The sequence below is a fragment of the Rhinopithecus bieti genome, unplaced genomic scaffold (genome assembly GCF_001698545.2).
Source record: "Rhinopithecus bieti isolate Rb0 unplaced genomic scaffold, ASM169854v2 scaffold_31527, whole genome shotgun sequence".
NCBI lineage: Eukaryota > Metazoa > Chordata > Mammalia > Primates > Cercopithecidae > Rhinopithecus > Rhinopithecus bieti.
Window position 1 is genome coordinate 1,579,575 of NW_016813959.1, and position 26,014 is coordinate 1,605,588.

Here is a 26,014-nt window from a genome sequence, read left to right on the forward strand (position 1 = left end):
GAGGTCACCTTCTTTTATTCTGGCTGCTCACCCTGTCCTTGCCATCAAGACAGCAGGACTTATTTTATTTTCTCATAATAAATTTGCCGGTGGGGAAAATTTTTAAAGTTCATTTTGGCTTGAAACTTTATACTGGCTATCCATATCAGAAAAAGTATTTAGAAGATTAGTTGGTATTTTACAAAGAGGAGAAGAAAGAGATTATAAACCTAAGACAGTAAGAATCAGATTTTAAAATCTATTATATTGAAATCCAACTAAAACAAAGAGAAACACAGACTAAACATATACAATCACTATAAAATTTTATTAAAATCAAGAAGTTCTTTTCTCCAAGAATATTTTAAAGTTGTTTTGGTTTAGATAATACTTCTGACTTTCAAACAATTTAAAAACTAATAAAAGAGACTTTAATTTTTACTTAGGGCAAAATTATACTTTGGATATTTAGTTTTCATTACAGTTATTTTTTTCCTTTACTTAACTGTCAGTTAACTAGGTGTTTATTTGTAATTATTAGATCCGGACTTATGTCCTGAAAGAACAGGTGTACCTGTCCACGTTCAATTTTAGTAAGTCTGACATCCAATTTTAGTAATTGGGGATGAGAGGAATATTTGCCCAAAGATCTGTATTTGAGTTTTTAAGACAGGTTCATTTATATTGTAAAGCCACTGGAAACAGTTATTGCCCATTTCTTCGTATCATCACAATGTTAAGAGGGGGAGGTTGGAAATAAGAAAAAAAAGAAAAGCAGCAAGTAAAAGAAAAAATTCTGAACATGCTTGGAGCATCATAAATGTTGCTGATTGAACGTTGATTCCTCCACATTTCTCAACTAAGATTTACAACATAGAGGAATGAACTTAGGCTTAAAGTATCACAAAAATTAAGCTATCAACATAGTGCTTTCAAATCAATGAGCTGATCTCTCAGCTCCTTGACATAGTACACAGGAGTGGTCCCTAAAGGCAGGGGTGAGGAAACAAGCATGGAAAATTAAGCACATTAATATGAAATCAACAGAATAATTCTCCACCCCAACCCTGAATCATCATTTGGCTCTGTTTCTTCCTCTAGGTACACCTAGTCCAGAACTGCCATCAGTAACCTGCAGCCATGAGTTCCGACTCTGAGATGGCCGTTTTTGGGGAGGCTGCTCCTTTCCTCCGAAAGTCTGAAAAGGAGCGAATTGAAGCTCAGAACAAGCCTTTTGATGCCAAGACATCAGTCTTCGTGGTGGACCCTAAGGAGTCCTACGTGAAAGCAACAGTGCAGAGCAGGGAAGGGGGGAAAGTGACAGCCAAGACCGAAGCTGGAGCTGTGAGTAAAAACATCTGGAGCTGATTAGACTCTGCCTCATTTGGGGTTAATTTAGGTGATACTTATTTTTTGACCTGGCCTTTTCTACTACTTATTTGATGTGCACTGGCTCCTTCTTTTCTTAACAGACTGTAACGGTGAAAGAAGACCAAGTCTTCTCCATGAACCCTCCCAAATATGACAAGATCGAGGACATGGCCATGATGACTCACCTGCATGAACCTGCTGTGCTGTACAACCTCAAAGAGCGCTACGCAGCCTGGATGATCTACGTGAGTACCCTTTCAACATTATTTCTCACTCACTCCATATACTACACATTAGCCAAAATAAATTAAGGGCTTTAAATAAATTTGGTTATTGCAGTGTTCTTTTATGATCAATCATTTGGTTAATGTTGTAAACTCTGATATGTTTTAAAATGTACATGTGGAAAGCCATTTACTTAACTGAATTAGTTGAAAAACTGAAGCATTTTGTGCAGCAGCAATGATGGAGGGAGGCAACAAATGAATGAAACTTTATGAGAACTAACACAGTACTTAGGTCCCGCTCTGCTTGCCCTTAAAGCAGTATTTCCAAGGTAGATAAATAAGGTGATTGCTGATTGAGCAACCCTGTCCTTTCCCACAGACCTACTCGGGCCTCTTCTGTGTCACCGTCAACCCCTACAAGTGGCTGCCGGTGTACAACCCTGAGGTGGTGACAGCCTACCGAGGCAAAAAGCGCCAGGAGGCCCCACCCCACATCTTCTCCATCTCTGACAATGCTTATCAGTTCATGCTTACTGGTGAGTAAGAATTACAATTTCCATAATCATTTGTAAAACAGTTGTATACTGATATCAGAAAAAACATGGGGCTAGTATTCTGAGAATTAATGTTCAGCACAAACATGATAATAGAAATAATAAAATTAAGGAAATATATTTAGAATAAAATGCATTAGTTCCAAACAGAGAAGAAATTTTGTTTAGATTTCTATGCTAAGTACTAGTTCCAAAAATAGGGGAAATTTTGCTTAGATTTCTGTGCTAAAATTCAAATTAACTAATGCCAGTTCCACCTCAAAATTAATTAAATTTAGGCATCAACTCTGCATTTGAATTATAGATAATACATAATCTCTCCTAAAAAGTAAGTTTTGAAGTCTCACAGTGACAAGCTATCACAAGCACAGTATAAAACTTTAAATTGGACATTAACAACATGACATAATTTTGAACTATGAACCAGGTGACAGGATGGGACACAAAATTGTTATTAATCTGATATTGATAGATTATTCTCATGGATAAAATGGTAAAATGATGCATTACATAATCTACACATTAGAAAGGTAACGGGATTATTAATTAGCAGATCTTTGATACTTATTTTAGAAAACCTTACGAGAAGCAAAGCACAAATTCATATAGTTATTTTTGCAAATGGGGAGTTTCAAAAGACAATTTTGAGTTTATAAGTACTGTGTTGACCTATGTGTTAAGTGTGTTTTTCTAAATATTATCTTTTGTTTCTCTTTCACAGATCGTGAAAACCAGTCAATCCTGATTACGTATGTATATTTCAATACTTTCTTTCTGTTTTGATCATTGTAGTGGCTACTACTACCTTAGATTCTGAACTTTTCTTCTGTTTGAATTTGATAGTGGAGAATCTGGTGCAGGGAAGACTGTGAACACGAAGCGTGTCATCCAGTACTTTGCAACAATTGCAGTTACTGGAGAGAAGAAAAAAGAGGAACCTGCCTCTGGCAAAATGCAGGTGGGCATGATATTCATCTAAGGACAGAATAACAGATTTTAAAATCTAACGACGTGCCCATCAACAGTAGACTGTATAAAGAAAATGTAGTATGTATACACCATGGAATACTATGCAGCCTTAAAAAAGAACAAAATCATATTTTTTGCAGCAATCTGAATGCAGTTGGAGGCCATTGTCCTAAGCGAATTAATGAAGGAACAGAACACCAAATACAGCATGTTCTCTTATAAGTGAGAGATAGATATTGAGCATGCATGGGCATAAAGATGGGAAGTACAGACACTGGAGACTACTAGATAGGGAAGGGTAGGAGGGAGGCAAAAGCCAAAAAACTACGTATTGGATACTATCTATGCTCATTACCTGGATGACAGGATCATTCATACCTCAAATCTCAGTGCCATGAAATACACCCATGTAACAAACTTGCACATGTATCCCCTGAATCCAAAATAAAGGTTAATTTTTTTTTAATTGACCATGGTGCTTCAAAATCATAGCAGCCAATTGCAAGTGACGCCAGAATTTGGAAAATAACTCTTGGAAGGGCTTGTGAGAATGAGATGAATAGGGCAACGTATTGGCAAGTATAACAGGAAAAATTCTCACAATCATGTTTTAGGTGCTTTTCTGGGCCTGGGGGATGCAGAAGTCAAGACCAGGTCACTGGAGTGTCCCCTCCCCTTCTCAATTTACCTTCCTTTTAACTCATTTCAGAAAGCCTTTCTCAAAGCTACAGAATACTGTTCAGGGGCAATGGGGAACGGAAAGAGGTCAATGGGAAATTACTTACTGCAACTTTTTTCTTTATCTGATTATTCATTTCTCTTAAGGGGACCCTTGAAGATCAAATCATCAGTGCTAACCCCCTACTGGAAGCCTTCGGCAACGCCAAGACCGTGAGGAATGACAACTCCTCTCGCTTTGTAAGTCTCTTGATCTTCATTTTCACGTGAAGATCAGCACTGGCTCTTCTGTGCATGCGGTGTCAACATTTTTTCCATCTGTTTGGTCCACAGATGTTTGGTCCACAGAAAAAAATAGTTTCTGACTTTTAATGTGTACAATAATCCCTCCTTTTCCTTTTTAAGGGTAAATTCATCAGGATCCATTTTGGTGCCACAGGCAAACTTGCTTCTGCAGATATTGAAACATGTAAGTTAATAAATATTAGTGATTGAGAATTTTTTTCTTTGTGGGTACATGTTGGAAAATCCTGTACTTATTTCTGTTGTGGGAAATTTTCAAACACTAAATTTTTCACTGTGGTATCTGCTTTCAAATGAGCTTAATCTGACTTTCCAGATCTGCTAGAGAAGTCCCGAGTTACTTTCCAGCTAAAGGCTGAAAGAAGCTACCACATATTTTATCAAATCATGTCCAATAAGAAACCAGAGCTCATTGGTAAGAAACATCTTTGATTTATTTCTACCAAAGAAGAATAACAGCCCTTCTAAGAAGCCCCTCTGAAATGTTTTTGATGACCAAAGTAATGCTGTCTATATATTGTTCTTTTCCACGTGTTCAGAAATGCTTCTGATCACCACCAACCCATATGACTTCGCGTTTGTCAGCCAAGGGGAAATTACTGTGCCCAGCATTGATGACCAGGAAGAGCTGATGGCCACAGATGTAAGCAATAGGCACAAAGTAGTAACAAGTAAATGTGTACAACACTCTCCTCTAATAGGGTGGAAAGCAGTGGCAGAAAGACTATAAATAGGTAATACAACCCTTTGGACTTTCTTACTCTTGGAAACAAATTATAGGATATTTCAAAACCCTCCCCCTACATGTGTTAAAAAGCCTGTAATAAATGTTGGGTCTTTAGTATTCCTTAGCTAGTAGGTTCCTTTTATTCTATCTTATTAGTCATTTTTGGTTGATATTTATGGTCCAATATTGATGTTTCTCTGCTATTTTATGCCAGACCCCACACCCAAGATCCTGGGAAGGAACTGCAATATTATTATAACTAAACATGGAACTCCCACTGTTCTTCTACAGTCACATGTAAACATAAGCCTCATTTTGAATAAACCTCTGTGGGTTAATAATATATCCCTCTCTACTCCCCAAGCAACATTAGAAGAAGTGGGTTGTCTACTTCAAAAACATGCACTTTGGGGACTCCATAAGCCTTTATATTTATTTTGAAACTACACACTCTTTCCCCACTACCACCTCTTTTTTAAGGAATATTACTTTTTGGCTTACTTTCTTTATATGTAAACTTTATATGTATTTCATCTTTTCGTTTGATTTCTGAATAATCTTCTTTATTTTTAACTTTAATATCAGTGGGAATATCCCAATACCCCCAAGTTAGGGTTGACAGTGCTTTTGCAAAAATGCTTTTTCTATTAAAATATTATTCTCAAGAAGTCAATAATTCATTTGTGTGGCTTCATCTTATAAATACCAGCTTGTACTCTCTATAACTTACTATTATCTTTGTATGTCCAAAAGTGATAGGGAGTTAAGAAACACACCCTAGTCTGCGAGGTTAAAAAAATGTAGCAGTCTTGCTCTAAGACTTCCATAATAATGTCTAGTTTCTGTAAATAGGTAGGGTTAGTGAGCCAGAAGCGGAAGGCAATAATCTGGGGAAAGAGTCTTGGTAAGAATGGTAAATAAATGCATTTTCCTCTGCCTGCTCTGAATCCTGCCCCCATTTAAAAGCCTTTTCAAAGCCTATGTGGGCAACTAAAAAGGTAATCAAAATTCTATAGAGAAAAAAGACACAGAAATATTACATTAAACAGCAAAATTCCTTCTTTTCACAAATGTCTCTTCTCTGCATGAGAAATAAATGACTAGGTAAAGTTTGCTACCCCAGGCATCTCATGGTCAGCTGAGCTGTGGCTTGCTATCAGAGATGCATGTGGAAAAAGACTCACAGCCACTGCTGTTCTCCTCATACCCTCTTTCCAACTTTATCGCTCACGCCCATTAGAGTGGGAAGGTAGACTGGGATTATGTATTAGGATAGAACAAATAGGAGAAGAAGGAGCAACAGAGAGACTTGCGAGCCTGGAGAAAAGAAACAAAAATAGCCAAGAGACCATGAGGAGCATGTGCCTGAGAAGGAAAGGGGGGCTGGGGTGGAGAAAAGGGGCAAAGTACTAGTCTTGGCATCCAAAGTCATGGCTCTGAGTCCTGGTTCAGTGAGTGTGGACAAGTCACATCATATTCTGTGACCAAATGGACTCCTGACTCAAATGGAAAGACTGATGCACACCTCTTGGTATTGCCATGTGGATCAAAAGGTGAAGCATATGAGTACCTTTTGAAGATGGCAAAGTGCTAGTCAAACATAAGGCAAGGCAAGATGAGAAAAAAGTGGGAGACAGCCCCGGTGTTCTGAGGGAGTCTTCCATGGTGCTAATTGGGGATGAGTAAATTCAACTCTTTTGACAGAGTGCTGTGGACATCCTGGGTTTCACTGCTGATGAAAAGGTGGCCATTTACAAGCTCACTGGAGCCGTGATGCATTACGGGAACATGAAATTCAAGCAAAAGCAAAGGGAAGAGCAGGCAGAGCCAGATGGCACAGAAGGTACCACCCCCCGTTGGTATCTTCCACTTGACAGAACTGACACAGTGAGCTTTTCAGAGGCAGAGACCGTGTTTTTACTTTCTCTGACCTAGTTCGTGAAGGGCAAAAGTATTATGAGAAGGAAATTACACACAGACTGACGTTTTACATTATTGAGCAGATTTGTGATTACTGCTCATTCCATTCTTCATTGGCTTTTCATAAGCTCATATTTGCTATTTGACTAATACATTTTTTATTTCAGTGAATAATCTGTGTGCCCACATGCACTGGAAGAAACAGAGATCTGAATATTTCTGTCGCTACTCCTCTAGGTTAGGGTTTCACAAATTATTTTTATCTGTGGTCTACTTTTGCAACGTTAAATATCACAGAAAGTATCGATTCCCCAACCTCCAATTTATCATCACAAGAAATGACTAAAATTAGTGAAAGTGGTGGTAATGCTTTTGAGGCAATATGAACAAATGAATAGGTTTCAATGACATTTGCACATATTACTTTTTGAGTAAAACCTTTTTTCTTTGCTATCATCATTTACATTTTAAAGTGTGTAAGCCATGGTCAGTTTCACCATTCTCACCTTGTTCACACAGTTGCTGACAAAGCTGCTTATCTGACAAGTCTGAACTCTGCTGACCTGCTCAAATCCCTCTGCTATCCCAGAGTCAAGGTCGGCAATGAGTTCGTCACCAAAGGCCAGACTGTGCAGCAGGTAAACATGACTTAAACTCTCTGATTTATTTGAACCGCAAGTGACTCAGGAGTTCATCACTATTTTCAATTTAAAAAACTAAACTATCACTCCTATTGAAGGTGTACAATGCGGTGGGTGCTCTGGCCAAAGCCATCTACGAGAAGATGTTCCTGTGGATGGTCACCCGCATCAACCAGCAGCTGGACACCAAGCAGCCCAGGCAGTACTTCATCGGGGTCTTGGACATTGCTGGCTTTGAGATCTTTGATGTGAGTTGTGAACTGACAGAAGATTAGTAAGTGCAAATCCTCAGTCATTTTATCAATCTTGTTAGAGCATACAAAATCACTTTTACAAAATGTACCTTACAAAATGTTCAAATGTAATTCCTACTGAAAAGAGTCTTTGAAAAGATATGAAAAGTAAATAGGTATAAATAGGAAAAGAGAAAATTCTATTCTTTTCAGTCTAGAAGTCTCAAAAGTTGACCTCTGAGAGGTTAAAATAGTCAAAATCTATCCTGGATCCAAGCAGATGAGCATAAAAACACCTTTTTAAAATTACTCTAAGGGAATATTTTAGAATCCTCATTTAACAGTATTTTGCCTAGTATGCAAGATCTCATGCAGTTACTTGGAAAACAAGTATTCAAAGAATCAATTCTACTTTGTTGAGAATTATGTACTAGGAAAACAATCTGAAGGTTTATAATTTAATAAACCAAAATGCCTTAAATTCACAAGAAAATACTAATAGATACTCTGTAGATAGAATACTTAAGTTATGAGTAATTTCCTATATTTATCTTGTCCTGTAGTTCAACAGCCTGGAGCAGCTGTGCATCAACTTCACCAACGAGAAACTGCAACAGTTTTTCAACCACCACATGTTCGTGCTGGAGCAGGAGGAGTACAAGAAGGAAGGTATCGAGTGGGAGTTCATTGACTTCGGGATGGACCTGGCTGCCTGCATCGAGCTCATCGAGAAGGTTCATATGACTTTTCTAGCTTTCAAAACATGAAAACCAAATTGCTTGCCTCTCTATGCTTAATCACACTCCCTGTTCTCAAAGAACAAGCAGTGCTCTTTCCTGACACACTCGTATATTCTGATTGGATATGAGGTGTCCCAAGCGATCTGTTATTAACAAGTAGACCAGTTTGTAGAAAAATGATTCTCACTCACACACACATGGATTCACATTTATCCCTCTAAAAACTTAATTCTCTCTTTTAGTCCTACGTGATTTCATGCATATGGGAGAAAGGGATGAAATTACAGCTATTCCTCTGGGTGTGTAATTAACCCTGGTGCACCCATGACAGTGTATTGTGCAGGCATCATCATCCCTCACGTGTAACAAGGCAGGCTCTGTCAACATGTCTTAAAGATCGGAAGGTTAGTCCTTCAACTCTTGCAGTCATTAAGTCTTTCTCCATTCATGATAACTACTGAATAAACACCAAACCTCTGTATCACTTACCTAGAAAATGGGCCCTGAATTCTCCATTATTAAGGGGGTGGAGCAATAGTTACATCAGATCTAGATATGTTAACACTCATCAAGCAATCGGTAAACACTTCCAAAAGTATCTTGGGAGCTTGTCATGTACTTGTTGATATCAATAAAGTCTATGTGTGAACCCTACCCTAAGCAGTGGGAAGGGAAGAGTAAATGCAATTGCCACCCAGGAAAACTTAAAATACTCAGGTTAAAATTCACAAAAATATGAAAGATAAGAGTTTAACAGAAGACTAGGTCTGCACAATTTGGGGAAAAGATATGTTAATTTGGTGATATAATATCTCTACTATTCATGAAAACTTTATGGTCCTCAGAAAAGGCATTTATTTTATTCTCTAGTATTTCAGTTTCTGTATCACCGAAATACTCTTAGGGATACAATTTGTGAATTTGTTAAATCATCAATGTTGAATTTTCTTTCACTCTTTCCTATCAAATACATTAAGAAAAAAGCCAAACTCTTAGAAAGCAAAACCAAATTACTATCATTTAACTCCACAGTGGTGGAGAACATAGGCTAAAGTACAGAAGTTTAATGATACAACATAAGATGCACTTTTCCCCTAGGAATGGATCATTTTTAGTCCTTACACATAATCCCTCTTCCCTTCATACTTCTGTCACCTCTAGATTCGAGGTAAAGGAAGTTATATTGTCAGTAGGAAAGAAAGTAGTCAGATATATACATTTATGGAATAAAGAATTCAATTTTGAAGTGATGTTTTCAGAATCTGGTTTTATACACTGAACATAAAGTGTGCCAAATGGTTCAGATGTATTTTTTTTTTTAACTGAGTCTTTCTAGCAAGCATATTTCCCATATGTTCTGGGTACATAATGATTACTTTACATGTCATGCCTGTTTAATTTATCATTCAAAGTCTTCTTTTGAAACATTGTATTTTCAGTTTTCCATCAACCACATGGAGCATAACGTTCTGAGGGGCTCATGATATATCATCCCTTTTTTCCTGTTCTTAGCCTATGGGCATCTTCTCCATCCTGGAAGAGGAGTGCATGTTCCCCAAGGCAACAGACACCTCCTTCAAGAATAAGCTGTATGAACAACATCTTGGAAAGTCCAATAACTTCCAGAAGCCCAAGCCTGCCAAAGGCAAGCCTGAGGCTCACTTCTCGCTGGTGCACTACGCCGGCACCGTGGACTACAACATTGCTGGCTGGCTCGACAAGAACAAGGACCCCCTGAACGAGACTGTGGTGGGGCTGTACCAGAAGTCTGCAATGAAGACTCTGGCTTTCCTCTTCTCTGGGGCACAAACTGCTGAATCAGGTCATGTTTAATAGCATTAATATGTTACAAGAGTACAAAATAGATATACACTGTTCAACAGAGACATATGTGGTTACAGCAAAACCGAACACGAAAACACTGGCCAATAGGCGCCTAATGAAAGAAAGTGTATTTAGGCCGGGCGCGGTGGCTCAAGCCTGTAATCCCAGCACTTTGGGAGACCGAGACGGGCGGATCACGAGGTCAGGAGATCAAGACCATCCTGGCTAACACGGTGAAACCCCGTCTCTACTAAAAAATACAAAAAACTAGCCGGGCATGGTGGCGGGCGCCTGTAGTTTCAGCTACTCGGGAGGCTGAGGCAGGAGAACGGCGTAAACCCCGGAGGCGGAGCTTGCAGTGAGCTGAAATCCGGCCACTGCACTCCAGCCTGGGCGACAGAGAGAGACTCCCGTCTCAAAAAAATAAAATAAAATAAAATAAAAAAGAAAGTGTATTTAATAACTGCGGTACAGTTTTACAGTCATAGACTTTCAGAGCTAAGTGACACTGGATCATTTAGCCCACAGCCTGATTTCATTGATGAGAAAACACGAATCTCAGAGAGGTTAAGTGATTTGCTCAGGATCATAAAACTAATATGTATCATTTTAATAGTATTGGTTCTTTCAAGGTTCTCCAGCTAGGCTGGAGATAAGGAAATCCTTTGTCAGGGCCCTAGTGCTTGCGGAACTGAAGTTCTGTTCTCTTAAGTGCCCTAACACCAGATGTGCAAGAAACACAGGCAAATGGGAGCCAGGATTTCCCTGCAGGCGAGCAGAGGCTCACCTACCTGGGACCAAGTGTGCAACTCTGCCTGTTCTCCGAGTGATACCTGCACTCACGAGGCATTACTACTCTGTCTCCTTGGCCCTTCCTTCAGAGAACAGACATTGCTGACTTGGAGTAGGAGAGTCCCATCCCCTACCCACATCTACCCTTTACACTCGCAATTCTTTTGTTGTTGGTTTTTTCCTGAATGCCTATCACGTGAGACAAATCTATGATTCTCTTAATCTACAATTGAGGGAAGAGAGATATGGAAAGCATAGGAATGATGCGAGTGAATGAGAGCAAATTTAAATTCTAAAAGGAATTTTGGCAGTCCTGATGTCTATGGATAGTACTTGAAAGGCTGTGGCAAATAACTTTAATTTTTCCATTTTGTTTTTTAGAGGGTGGTGGTGGAAAGAAAGGTGGCAAGAAGAAGGGTTCTTCTTTCCAGACAGTGTCAGCTCTTTTCAGGGTACAGTATATTCTTGAATTACAGATAAATACTTTCATTAAAAAACTAAAGTATCAAAACAGAAAATTTTTTAAAAGATATCTATGGTGAAAGTGAATAAAGTAGTATAGTATATTTTTTAGTATACTACTAAAGGTTTTGTAAACTTTTTAAATGCCTTAGGGAAAAAATTAACAACAACAAAAAAAAACTATGTATCTCTTCACATCAATCTTTATGAACCATTGCCCCGAGTCCTACATCCAAGAGATCTGGTATTGCACAAATTTCACATGAAATCAAACAACCACTGTATTCAATTACATCTCCTTCATGTGACAAAAATCTCAATACAAAGTTCCTCTGACTGGTGGTGCTTGACAATAACAAACTTAAATTAACTGATTTTGTGTAATCCGTAATTTCCTACCTATGCTCCATATATATGATTCCTCGCTGTTATGATAATTTGTTTTCCTTGAGACAGCTCATTAAAATATGAAATGAAAGACAAACATTGATAGGGACTGTCATGTAGATGCAACTAGAAATGAGTTTAAAACTTTTCATGTGGTTCCACAGGAGAATTTGAATAAGCTGATGACCAATTTGAGGAGCACTCACCCCCACTTTGTGCGGTGCATCATCCCCAATGAAACTAAAACTCCTGGTAAGACATTTCTGATATCCAGACAAGCTCCAGTGTGTGTGCAATAGACCAGGAAGTATGGCATGTGGGTTCCTTCTTTTAGGTGCCATGGAGCACGAACTTGTCCTGCACCAGCTGAGGTGTAATGGTGTGCTGGAAGGCATCCGCATCTGTAGGAAAGGATTCCCAAGCAGAATCCTTTATGCAGACTTCAAACAGAGGTTTGTGTCTCATTATTTTTCGCTTTCAATGTCTTAGTCTACATCAAAATCACTGTATAATTCAAACATTTTATAACTTTTCCTTGAAAAGTGACATGCAATTATTTTAAAATTGATCATAAAAGAAAGAATCCTAGGTTTATATTATCATAAGTTTGTCATAATATCTTTCCAAGTTTTACATAAAGCACTGTCTGACTTTTTAAATGGCATTTTGTTCACAAAAAATCTATCATCTTTTCAGTGATAGTTACCAAATGTTCTACTGGTTTTTTTCAGTGAAGAAAACCACATTTTATATTCTTTTTATTCTGACAGATACAAGGTTCTAAATGCGAGTGCTATCCCAGAGGGTCAGTTCATTGACAGCAAGAAGGCTTCTGAGAAACTTCTAGGGTCTATTGACATTGACCACACCCAGTACAAATTCGGTCATACCAAGGTATCACCAGTCCAAATTTCTGTCTGTCATAATTCTATCACTTTCAGACTTTCTCCTAAGTGGAAATAACATATTTAACTTGTTCTTTCATAAGGTTTTCTTTAAGGCTGGCCTGTTGGGAACTCTAGAGGAAATGCGAGATGAAAAGTTAGCTCAACTCATCACGCGCACTCAAGCCATATGCAGAGGGTTCCTGATGAGAGTGGAGTTCAGAAAGATGATGGAGAGGAGGTGAGAGCCCACACACAAGTCTCCCTTCTCCACACTTTCATAAATGAATCCACTGCAGTCATTACTTTTGTTGAATGATGATCACATTCCACGTTATTCTCCATTTGCATCTTTTTTTCTTTTCCTGCAGAGAGTCCATCTTCTGCATTCAGTACAACATCCGTGCTTTCATGAATGTGAAGCACTGGCCCTGGATGAAGCTGTATTTCAAGATCAAGCCCCTCCTCAAGAGTGCAGAGACAGAGAAGGAGATGGCCAACATGAAGGAAGAATTTGAGAAGACCAAAGAAGAGCTGACAAAGTCAGAGGCAAAAAGGAAAGAACTAGAAGAAAAGATGGTGACGCTAATGCAAGAGAAAAATGACTTACAACTCCAAGTTCAAGCTGTATGTATTATACATTGCACAGTACAGCCATATCTTACTGTTTTTAATGTTTTAAAATGAATGGTTTCCACTGAAACATTTGTTCTGATTGTTTGCTGTTCAAAAACACCAAGACTCGGGCATAAAGAAGCAATAGATGCAAAGTCACATATTATGCTGCACATGTTCATATGTGCATTCATACACAGTTTGCTCATCAGTGAGCAAAATCATAAAAATATCAATAGACATTTTCCTTTCTTTATGGAACCTTCTCTCAGATCAGATTACTCTTTCTTTAGTATATTTTTGTGCATAAAAGAGAAGTTACATTGTTTTTACCAGGGCTGAGAAATGGCTAAATTAATCCCCTCTTAAATGTGAGAAAACTGAGTCCTACAATGAATGAGTGACTTTTCCAAAGTTGCAAAGGTTAGTATAGAGGCAGATTTTTGCCAAAGGGCTAGTTTTCCTGATTTGGCCTTCCACACATGACTATCTGAAGGAAATTTGTTATACTTGATCAGTAGATGACAGTATTAACATTTTGTCCATTTCATTTTAAAAGTTAGCAACTTGTATACATGTTGACCAAACTGGCAGTCACTGAAGTTTCCACCTTTTAATAAATTATTGTGTGCTTGTAGATATAGCTCAAACAAATGAAAATGCTTAATTTCTCCCTTTAGGAAGCAGATGCCTTGTCTGATGCAGAGGAAAGATGTGATCAGTTGATTAAAACCAAAATCCAACTTGAGGCCAAAATCAAAGAGGTGACTGAAAGAGCTGAGGATGAGGAAGAGATCAATGCTGAGCTGACAGCCAAGAAGAGGAAACTGGAGGATGAATGCTCGGAGCTCAAAAAAGACATTGATGACCTTGAGCTGACACTGGCCAAGGTTGAGAAGGAGAAACACGCCACAGAGAACAAGGTACAAATCATGATCCATTTTAGAATATTTATAAGTACCTTGATACTGAAGTATTTTAATTAAAAATTTAATCTGAAGATGACTGAATATGAAAAATACCACTGTCATAACTATGTCATCTCTTTAGTCTTCACCACCTCAATCTACTTAGTTGACCTTTACCTCCTATTTTTTCAACCATTATAAGCCTGGGTTACCTTCTGGTTCTCATTTTCCATCTCAAGCTGACATTATCCTAAGATACTACAGTATCACGTTTTTCATCAAGATAATAGATTGTCATTGACATTCCTCCCGGTCATCTGTTCAAATCTAAAGGTGAAAAACCTCACAGAAGAGATGGCAGGCCTGGATGAAAACATTGCTAAGCTGACCAAGGAGAAGAAGGCTCTCCAGGAGGCCCATCAGCAGACCCTGGATGACCTGCAGGTGGAGGAGGACAAAGTCAACACTCTGACCAAAGCTAAAACCAAGCTAGAACAGCAAGTGGATGATGTAAGTGTGAAAAAGAAAATGTTTCCCCTAGCAACAAAATAAACAGTTGTGACATAAAACCAGCAATGATGCTCATAATGCTTGGTCTGTGAATAAAGTTCTTGTGCTATTTGTTGTATCTTTAAACATTTTTCTGGCCGGGCGCGGTGGCTCAATCCTGTAATCCCAGCACTTTGGGAGGCCAAGACGGGCGGATCACGAGGTCAGGAGATCGAGACCATCTTGGCAAACACGGTAAAACCCCGTCCCTCCTAAAAATAGAAAAAAAAAAAAACTAAGCCGGCGAAGTGGGCAGTCCGCCTGTTAGTCCAGCTAGCTCCCGGAGGCTGGGCATGGAGGAATGGCGTAAACCCGGAGGCGGAGCTGGCAGTGAGCTGAGAGCCGGCCCCACGTGCACTCCAGCCTGGGCCGACAGAGCCGAGACTTCCGTCTCAACCAAAAAAAAAAAAAAAAAAAAAAAAAAAAAAAAAACAATTTTTCTTATGTATCTTTGAAGGCTACTAAGCATAGGGTTCAGTGCTTAAGAGCTGAAATAAATACAATGCATTATAAATTTAGCTTGAAGGATCTCTGGAACAAGAAAAGAAACTTCGCATGGACTTAGAAAGAGCCAAGAGAAAACTGGAGGGTGACCTAAAATTGGCCCAAGAATCCACAATGGATATAGAAAATGACAAACAGCAACTTGATGAGAAACTCAAAAAGTAAGTATGGCATAATTCAGCTATAATCTGCTTGTTGTATGTCAATGCAAATGAAACATACGCTAAAAAGATCTCCAAAACATTACATCATGGCATATGGAAAAAAATAATGACATCTTTGACCTTTTTATTTAATTAAATTAATACATTATTAATCTGTAAAACATTGTACTACTCACTCCTTCAACACCAGCAGTATATAAAAAAACTTAGATCATACATAGAAAAGAAGATTGGTAAGAGAACTGATTATAAGCTAATGTGTTGCTCTTCTAATAGGAAAGAGTTTGAAATGAGCAATCTGCAAGGCAAGATTGAAGATGAACAAGCCCTTGCAATGCAGCTACAAAAGAAGATCAAAGAGTTACAGGTAAGTTATAAACTCCACCTTTTCTGAGCATTACAGGAAACAGAATTGACATAAATTCACATTAATGTGGACATATCACAACCAGGCCCGCATCGAGGAGCTGGAGGAAGAAATCGAAGCAGAGCGAGCCTCCCGGGCCAAAGCAGAGAAGCAGCGCTCTGACCTCTCCCGGGAACTGGAGGAGATCAGTGAGAGGCTGGAAGAAGCCGGTGGGGCCACTTCAGCCCAGATTGAGATGAACAAGAAGCGGGAGGCTGAGTTCCAGAAAATGCGCAGGGACCTGGAAGAGTCCACCCTGCAGCATGAAGCCACGGCAGCTGCTCTTCGGAAGAAGCACGCAGATAGTGTGGCTGAGCTTGGGGAGCAGATTGACAACCTTCAGCGGGTCAAGCAGAAGCTGGAGAAGGAAAAGAGTGAGCTGAAGATGGAGATCGATGACCTTGCTAGTAACATGGAGACTGTCTCCAAAGCCAAGGTCTTCATTAACTTGTGCCCTTTTCATCTTTATTTGCAATAATTCAAAATGACCAAGTTTATATATGACTATTTTTAGCCAAATTACACAAACATTAGATGTCATCTGAAGCTTAAACTTACTCCTAGTGCACATCATTGTACTGAATCACTTAAGTTCTCTTAACTTCTTTGTAGAAAACACTTTAACCTTTGATACTATTACCATGAAAAAAATATATAATTACAAAAAAGGTTTATCTAAAAACCATATTCTATATGATGCAGAATTTAAATGATGTTCACACTTTCAAAGAGAATATAATTTTGACAATCATGTGTTCATTATTTAGCCAAATTAAATGCCTCTACTACTGTATAGCCACCATGCAAGATTGATAGAAAAGTAAATAAAAATCAACCTCTTTCCACAGGTAGTTACAGATCTCTAAATCCCAGCCTCTGGAATAAAAATGTATTGTCTCTTCCTGTTTTCTACTTCTCACCCCAGGGAAACTTCGAGAAAATGTGCCGCACCCTAGAGGACCAGCTTAGTGAAATAAAAACAAAGGAAGAGGAGCAACAACGCTTAATAAATGAGTTGTCAGCCCAGAAGGCACGTTTACACACAGAATCAGGTCAGTAAATAAATAACATCAGCCTTCAGAGAGGTGAGGAATGAAAGGCAAGCCTTTACCTATCAAATACAAGTACTTTCTCAAGCTCTGTATGTTCATTTATCATGTCTTACCTATTCCTCCATCTTTTTGTTATGAGACAGTAAAATGCAATGATTCTAAGCTACAATTGAGGGAAAAAATTAAGCTCCCTGGGCTCAGGAGATTTTTGTTGCCTCAGCATTGCTCAAAACGTCTCGAATTCTAAAATATCAAAGAAAACTCACACATTTTTTAAAAAGCAAGAAATAACCTTCTCAACAGCACTGAAAATCTTGAGGATTTTTTTCATCATATGAAATAAGAGGGTTACAATGTTATTCCATTCTTTAAATTATTGTTTACCTAGACAACAGAACTAAATCATTGATGTTTTGTCTTCCACAGGTGAGTTTTCGCGACAGCTAGATGAAAAAGATGCTATGGTTTCTCAGCTATCCCGCGGCAAACAAGCATTTACACAACAGATTGAAGAATTAAAGAGGCAGCTAGAAGAGGAGACTAAGGTGAGAATTCTCCAGCTGATACTTTCAATCACTTGAATCGTGCAACATAACACACTATTGAACTTTGCAGAGAGAATTTCAATGATCAGAAGATAAACTTATATCACATACTTTTTGGTTGGTCTAGGCCAAGAGTGCTCTGGCCCATGCCCTGCAGTCAGCCCGCCATGACTGTGACCTGCTGCGGGAACAGTATGAGGAGGAGCAGGAAGCCAAGGCTGAGCTGCAGAGGGGAATGTCCAAGGCCAACAGTGAGGTTGCCCAGTGGAGGACCAAATACGAGACGGACGCCATCCAGCGCACAGAGGAGCTGGAGGAGGCCAAGTATGGGCTTTTCGTGCGGGGCAGCGGGCGGAGGAGCAGGAAGAAATAAAAGTGAAGGCAGTGAAGGAAAAATAGAAGAAAGAGAATATTCCAGGCATAGGGAGGAGAGATGAAAGACTTCAGCTTATTTTATTATAGGGTGGTGGATTCCACCATATTCTTCTTCTTAAAGTCCAATGTATGTCCACTGGAGAATGGAATGAGACCAGATCCTTCCACCCATTCTGGTCCAGAGCATCTTAAATTTCTTTCCACAAAGATGGATTATTAATTATCAGAATATTATTTATGAATTAAATAGAATTAGTATATTTTAATAGAAGGAAAAATTGAGACATTGAGACTATCTGGTAAATTATTATGAGTATTACAATTAACAATAATCGGTTTTTCCTTACCTGGAGTATTGAATGTTTAGATTAAGGTTGTCATATGCTGTCATTATTTCAACTAACAACCTATATCAATGAATGTATTCACTAATTACACATACTGTTTGTGGACTACAAGTCATGAGATTTACACATTTACACATAGAAGGAAAAAAAAGCATTATATTCCTAGTGAAGGAAGTCTTTCTAAATTTAATTTATCTCAGTAGTTGTTAGAATTAAACAGAATGAAAGTGTTTAGCAAGCATTTCCAGAGGGAGTTCTAGATAAGAGCATGGGCTGGGAAAGGTCATGAATTGCGTAGGTTGGTGAAAAGAGCAGTAGATAAGATTTTGGAGGAAATTTGGGAAATGTAATAATGCAGTAGTATTTATTATCTGAGGCCACCAAACCCAGAAAGTTACTGATTCATTGTATGACCTTGAACATATCACTCTGGGCTGCTGTTTCGTCATTTGCAAAATAAAGAGACCCATACTAGAAAATGCTTAAAGATACTATTCAATGCTAACCATTCCTTGGTGATACGCTTCCTGTTCATGATTGCCATTTCTTCCTCAAAGTAAATAAAACTCAGTCCTTTTCCACAAGTAGTTACAGATCTCTAAATCCCAGGCTTCAAAAGAGAAATGTATTCTACTTCTGTTTTCTACTTCTCACCCCAGGCAAACTTCAAGAAAATGTGCCACACCTTAAGGACCAGCTTAGTGAAATAAAAACAAAGAAAGAGGAGCAAATTTTCACATTGTTCACTTAGCCCTAGTGCTAACTTATATTCTCTCTCTCTCTCTCTCTCTCTCACACACACACACACACACACACACACATACACACGTGCTTTGTAAATATGTTTGGCAGTACCTGAGATGGATAACAATAAGAACTCAACAGGAAACCAGAATTCTAAGAGAGTGAAAATGTTTAGAAAAATTCAACAACTTGTAGACAACTCTTGAGGAAATATGCTTTCCTAGTCAGCAGCTTTATAAAGGACACTGTGGTGACTCTGAGTCTGCTCTTGGTCATTCATACTGACCCAATTTTCAGGAAGAAGCTGGCCCAGCGTCTGCAGGATGCTGAAGAACATGTAGAAGCTGTGAATTCCAAATGTGCTTCTCTTGAAAAGACAAAGCAGAGGCTACAGAATGAAGTAGAGGACCTCATGATTGATGTGGAACGATCTAATGCTGCCTGCATAGCTCTCGATAAGAAGCAAAGAAACTTTGACAAGGTGGTCCACAGTACCAGCTCCCTGGGGGGAAGCTGACATCATTCTTGGTTTCAAAGGCTTATTTTCTATATACTTCCAGATTCTGGCAGAATGGAAACAGAAGTATGAGGAAACTCAAGCTGAACTTGAGGCCTCCCAGAAGGAGTCCCGTTCTCTCAGCACTGAGCTATTCAAGGTGAAGAATGCCTACGAGGAATCCCTGGATCATCTTGAAACTCTAAAGCGAGAGAATAAGAATTTACAACGTGAGTCATTGCAATTGTTCTATTTCAAAAATGGTAGGGAGATATCTTTTCAATTTTTCTTTCTACTGAACTGAAATTTGGTACTTTATTATTATAGAGGAGATTTCTGACCTGACAGAGCACATTGCAGAGGGTGGAAAGCATATCCACGAACTGGAGAAAGTAAAGAAACAACTTGATCATGAGAAGAGTGAACTACAGGCTTCCCTAGAGGAAGCAGAGGTATATTTTTCATTTGCTTAGCTCTGCATTATAAATAAATTGAAAATTAATAGCAACTGAGATCTCTATCATGTTGCAAATCTTTAGGGGATAACACATGTAATTCAGTGAAAAGTACTGAATTGTACCTTGAGAATGCAGAGCTAATAGGATACATTAAGACGTATGATAGTTTGTGGGTTTTGTAATGCCTTCTTGGAGAAATTATCATAATGTGAAAGAAATAAAAAGCTCTTTAGGTAACCTAAATAAACGTTGCTTTTATTAAGGCATCTCTTGAGCATGAAGAAGGCAAAATTCTTCGCATTCAACTTGAGCTAAATCAGGTGAAATCTGAGATTGACCGAAGAATTGCTGAAAAAGATGAAGAACTCGATCAGCTGAAGAGGAACCATCTCAGAGTTGTGGAGTCAATGCAGAGCACGCTGGATGCTGAGATCAGGAGCAGAAATGATGCTCTGAGGATCAAGAAGAAGATGGAGGGAGATCTTAACGAAATGGAAATCCAGCTGAACCATGCCAACCGCCAGGCTGCTGAGGCACTAAGAAATCTTAGAAACACACAAGCAATACTGAAGGTATGCTGGGGAAAACACACAGAGTGTTGTACAGTCTCAGTGCCATTGTGTAACTCAAATTTTAATGTTTCACGAGGACTATGTGTCATAAATCACCTAAGCAACATGGTAATCAGTTCAAAAGTATACACACAAAACTGAAAAAGAGCTTAATTCTGGAAGGCCCAGGACAGATTTTGCTTTGTTATCTGCAGAAAGCACTGTGGTGAGGGGTAGGGAGATAGAGGAAGTGATGAAAGAGTTTGGCTACATGCCACTGCTTAAATCACTTCATTAATCTGGACTTCAATTGCTTAATATGTAAAATAACACCATTGGACTAACTGAAGTCTAAGGATACTTTCCTGATCCAAAATTTCATAGAGCCAGCCATGGTACTTTTTAATGATTCGGGGTCTAAAATAATAAAACATCATGTTCTTTTGAGTAGAACTGCAACCCTCAGCTACAAAGAATTTATTATTAAAGGTACTTGCAGATTGTTCCTATCTAATCACACTCTAAGTCATTAAGATCAAACAGTGTACATGACCATAAGTTTGCACTTGCTTTAAGTGGAGCATAAGTAAGAGGCTTTTCTCTTTTTTCTTTCTGGGTAGGACACTCAGCTACATTTGGATGATGCCATCAGAGGCCAAGATGACCTTAAGGAACAACTGGCAATGGTTGAGCGCAGAGCTAACCTCATGCAGGCTGAAGTCGAAGAGCTCAGGGCATCCCTGGAACAGACTGAGAGGAGCAGGAAAATGGCAGAACAAGAGCTTCTGGATGCCAGTGAGCGTGTGCAACTTCTGCACACTCAGGTGAGGTTCAAGACTATGGTTTAGCAAATGTACTCCCTGAAGCTGAAGACAATTTGAGAAGGTAAGCTTGTTTATAAAGCAAAAAATAATCTTGGCAGGTGCCCCTTCCTGGAGCTCTAGAAAACGTAGAGGGTGCTGTAGGATTTACTGGGACCTAGCTGGTTCACGAGTATATTTATGGGCTGGCACAATCATGTTCATTTGAAATAATCTGGAATTCTAGAAATTTTTATTAAAAAAGCACAGAAGACCACCTACAAACATACACACAATATTTGTAGCTGCCTTGTCTTATGCAACTCTAAGCTACAAAAAGATAGGCAAATAAAATAGAGGAGAAAAACAAAAAGCCACTAAATTATATTTATGTATCACACATATGCACAGAATGCTAACCTCGTGGGATACGAAGAGAAGCTCTTCAGTTCAGATTCGTGGAGGCCATTATTAATACTAGTTAGCATTTGTTGTATATAGTGAATGTGTTAAATAAATGGTGGTATATCCTCACAATGGCTAATATGTAACCACTCTAGTATGCATTTATTGCCATGGGAAGATGTTTACATTATAGTAAGTTAAAAAAGCAACAAAAATAATATAGGATGTGTGATCTTTTTTCCCATATAAACATACAGGAAACATCCAGAAAGATAAATAAAAGCTTATCCTTTATCTCTGGTGAGAGCACAATAATTATTTTTTGTCTCGTCTGCTAATTTGTATGTTCCACTATCTTTTACAATAAATATATACTTCAGAAAGTTGCAGTGTATAGACATAACTATTATAGAAGTGTTAAAATCACATGCTTTATATAACTTTAAAATCAAATTAATATGCAACCTTTTCCTTATTAACAGTATCTGAAATTGACTATTCCAAATACTGTCAACTTGCCAAAAACAGAAGGGATTCTTGGTTCATTTTTATCCCACAAGACTACTACTTATGCATTTGTAATATGGAGCCAACCAACATGAGTTAACAGCTAAGAATTATGGATTCATTTTAAATGAGCTGTGGTGTGGTACTGCATGGCACAGCACTTTGAGTTTTGCGGGTTGTGTTTCATGCTTACAGATGGCAATTGGTAATAGTTGAATATGTTTGATATCAGAAATTAGATGTTACCCGGAATAATTTAGAAGTGTGATTAATAGAGATATATATAGAAAGGAGAAAAGGCATAAACTTAGAATTATCTTCTAATTTGGTTTTTATTCTAAACATTTCTTATGATCAATAATTTATGCCTGTGTACACTAGGTAAAATGACAGTGTGAATTGTTATAATTTAATGTGCTTCTCTTCTCTTTCATTAATTTGAAACAGAACACCAGTCTGATCAACACCAAGAAGAAGCTGGAAACAGACATTTCCCAAATCCAGGGAGAGATGGAGGACATCGTCCAGGAAGCCCGCAATGCAGAGGAGAAGGCCAAGAAGGCCATCACTGATGTAAGCAAGATGAGCATTTGTCTTACTGACACATGGGCTGCTGCCTGCTATCATCAGAATTCATTATTTTCATGATTTATTTGCTAACTAGGCCGCCATGATGGCTGAGGAGCTGAAGAAGGAGCAGGACACCAGCGCCCACCTGGAGCGGATGAAGAAGAACATGGAGCAGACGGTGAAGGACCTGCAGCACCGTCTAGATGAGGCTGAGCAGCTGGCCCTGAAGGGCGGGAAGAAGCAGATCCAGAAACTGGAGGCCAGGGTGGGTCTCCCCAACTTCACTCAATTCCTAGCCTACTCATGTGGCCAGTTACAGCCAAACTGGTGAATGTCTTTGTTCCCTTCCAGGTGAGAGAGCTTGAAAGTGAAGTGGAAAGTGAACAGAAGCGCAATGTTGAGGCTGTCAAGGGTCTTCGCAAACATGAGAGGAGAGTGAAGGAACTCACTTACCAGGTGACCAGTGTTTTCATATCTTCCAGGCCTACAGCTTTCAAGAAAATAATGAGTTGTTTTAAAATAATGGCACTATCTATTTGCCCCCTCTTTCAGACTGAGGAGGACCGCAAGAATGTTCTTAGGCTGCAGGACTTGGTGGACAAATTGCAAATCAAAGTCAAAGCTTACAAGAGACAAGCTGAAGAGGCTGTGAGTATCTCCACAGTGGAAATGAAAGGTTCAGATGCAGATCCAGGTTTTATGGGGCTGAAAGTTTATAGAATTTAGGAGACTTTCTTTAAATTGGGAGTGCATAGTTAGGTATAAACATGAATATTTAGAATGAGAAAAATGAACCATAAATTACTGGAGCCTTAGCGATTTGAGTTTATTTCTTCTGAGACCTCTTTAAGCAATTTTCCAGACAGGTTAACATAGAAATGTTTCTTGGTTACAATCCACTTCCCTCCCTATCTAGAACATTCTACAACCCCCAACTCATATGAACCTGTGCAAATGAGGGTATGAATTCTAAGCCTCATTTAACTTCATGATAAATCCATCTTGGAACTTTTGTTTTTCAATTCGGCTGCAGTTATCTTTTTCATTCTGTTAATTCTGAAACCTTCCTTAGGATTCTTGGCACCAAATGCCACTACCGCATCTATTTTTTAAAGTTTGCTTTTTAGAAACAAGATTGAATTCAGATCCCTGCTACTTTGCTCTTCTGGTTATCATTGCAGCCTCTTCAGTTTTCCAGAAAGAGAGTCAAGTGAGAAAGAGACTTGAGGAGGGTCATAAGCACATTTATTTACATAGGCGAGTTTGTGGGATGCGCTGCTCTCAAATAACTATGTTACTAAATAATAAAGCCTTTTTCTTCTTCTTTTACTTTTTTTTTTTTTGAGACAGAGTTTCGCTCTTGTTGCCAGGCTGGAGTGCAATGGTGCAATCTCAGCTCACTGCAATCTCTGCCTCCTGGGTCAAGAGATTCTCCTTCCTCAGCCTCCTGAGTAGCTGGAATTACAGGCATGCACCACTACGCTGGGCTAATTTTAGTAAATACGGGGTTTCACCATGTTGGCCAGGTTGGTCTCAAACTCCTGACCTGAGGTGATCCATCCTCCTCGGTCTCCGAGAGTGCTGGGATTACAGGTGTGAGCCACCACGCCCGGACAACAGACCCTTTTCTTTCTCATTCATGAGGCAAATACTGAAGTAACAAAAGCAGTAACAATCAGAAAATGTCCAATTTTCTTGTTATCTCAAATGCATCTCTGTTTTCAGGAGGAACAATCCAATGTGAACCTTGCCAAGTTCCGCAAGCTCCAGCACGAGCTGGAGGAGGCCGAGGAACGGGCTGACATTGCTGAGTCCCAAGTCAACAAGCTGAGAATGAAGAGTCGGGAGGTTCACACAAAAGTCATAAGTGAAGAGTAATTCATTTTAATGGAAGAAAATGTGGCCAAAGAAATGCACAAAATGTGAAGTTCTTTGTCACTGTCCTGTATATCAAGGAAATAAAATTGTTAGATAATTTTGCATCTAAAAATACATTTGTCCCTTAATTATACGCTCTTTAGTGCTAATAGAACTAATGCCTTTATTCAACATTTGTGGAGCTCCTACTATGTGCAATCAGAGATGATAACAAAAATGAATGTGGGCAGTAAACCCAACTTTAAAAGAAGGTAAACGAAATAAGATATTCTGAGGAGACATGAAGGTGACAAATGCACTCTCAATTCCATTCAACCAAGTTTACTGAGTATCAACTATATGTCTGGTCCAGAAATGGACACCAAAGATATGATAGTTATCCCTCTTTGAGGAGTTTAATCCAGTGTGGAAGACGGCAATTCAAACAGATACATGCTGTATGTATGTCCAACATACATGCTCTGACATAAGTGTGAAAAACAAGTGTGGCAATAACATAGACTGAGCTGCTAACTTTGGAAATCCAGAGAGGCTTCTCAAAGGAGACTATGAGCTAGTTCCTAAAAGATGACCAGACAGTTATTAGGTGAAAGAGAAAAAAAATATGTGATCATTCGAAGAAAAGAAAACAAGCATGAGATTTCAGCATAGTTTTAGCATAGGCTTCATGAGCAAAGGGGAGCAGATGAGGCCAGATACGGAAGTTAAGGCCTGGCTGTGAAGGGTATGGCCTCACATGTAGTGCTAAGGAATAAGGACACACATCAAACTGATCCAATTTCTTGAAGAGTAGAGTTGACACAATTATGGCAGCAGTACGGAGGAATGAGTAAGGTGGGAAAGATCAAAGCCTGCAAAGACTATTTAGGAGGCTATTAAATGGTCAAAATTAGAGATGGTGGTGATGGAAATGAACAAGAATGGCTGATGGTGATGGAAATGAACAAGAATGGATGATGGTGATGGAAATGAACAAGAATGCAGAATGAATGCACAGTTCTAACAGTATAAAGAAAGGGCTTGAAAGAACGGAAGAAGTTAAACATTTTCACAGCATTCAAACCTCCCAGTTACTTTTGGTTACAGATTTCATTTCCCTTTGGAATAAATTATTTTCCTCTGAACTGTCTCCTTCTCCAAGAAAAATAGACAGAACTTTTAGATAAATCTTTTGTTGACCTTCTAGACCTTCTAATTCTACATACAGTTTTGCTTACTTATTAGGAATACTTCACCTAGGCCATGATGAAGATGAAGTTCTGCTTACTGTATGTAGAATTAGAAGGTCAAGAGAAATACTTATCCAAAAGTTCTGTCAATTTTGCTCCAGAAAAGGAGTCTGACTTTTCTCAGTATCTTGTATATTTTAAGGAGGAACTGTAAAGGAAATTTAATTCTTAATTTCAAAAAGAATATGACCAAAATTTTATCATAACCATTGCCATAGTG

General features: G+C 38.8%; 1 protein-coding gene across 1 annotated transcript; it reads left to right on the forward strand.

The window, feature by feature from the left end:
* The first annotated feature begins 1,101 nt into the window (after positions 1-1,101).
* LOC108513496 (myosin-4) lies at positions 1,102-24,677 on the forward strand. Its single transcript, XM_017849251.1, has 38 exons — positions 1,102-1,323; positions 1,452-1,595; positions 1,957-2,113; positions 2,853-2,880; positions 2,975-3,089; positions 3,926-4,018; positions 4,184-4,247; positions 4,398-4,496; positions 4,621-4,724; positions 6,513-6,651; positions 7,248-7,366; positions 7,468-7,617; positions 8,166-8,336; positions 9,855-10,164; positions 11,340-11,410; positions 11,972-12,059; positions 12,142-12,259; positions 12,578-12,701; positions 12,796-12,932; positions 13,063-13,318; positions 13,987-14,229; positions 14,548-14,724; positions 15,283-15,428; positions 15,708-15,798; positions 15,884-16,273; positions 16,763-16,889; positions 17,316-17,434; positions 17,562-17,758; positions 19,198-19,381; positions 19,461-19,626; positions 19,724-19,848; positions 20,118-20,426; positions 21,026-21,229; positions 22,565-22,690; positions 22,782-22,952; positions 23,039-23,143; positions 23,240-23,335; positions 24,413-24,677. The coding sequence occupies exons 1-38, from the start codon at positions 1,120-1,122 to the stop codon at positions 24,563-24,565; spliced, it is 5,820 nt and encodes a 1,939-aa protein (XP_017704740.1). The 5' UTR covers positions 1,102-1,119; the 3' UTR covers positions 24,566-24,677.
* The last annotated feature ends 1,337 nt before the right edge of the window (positions 24,678-26,014 follow it).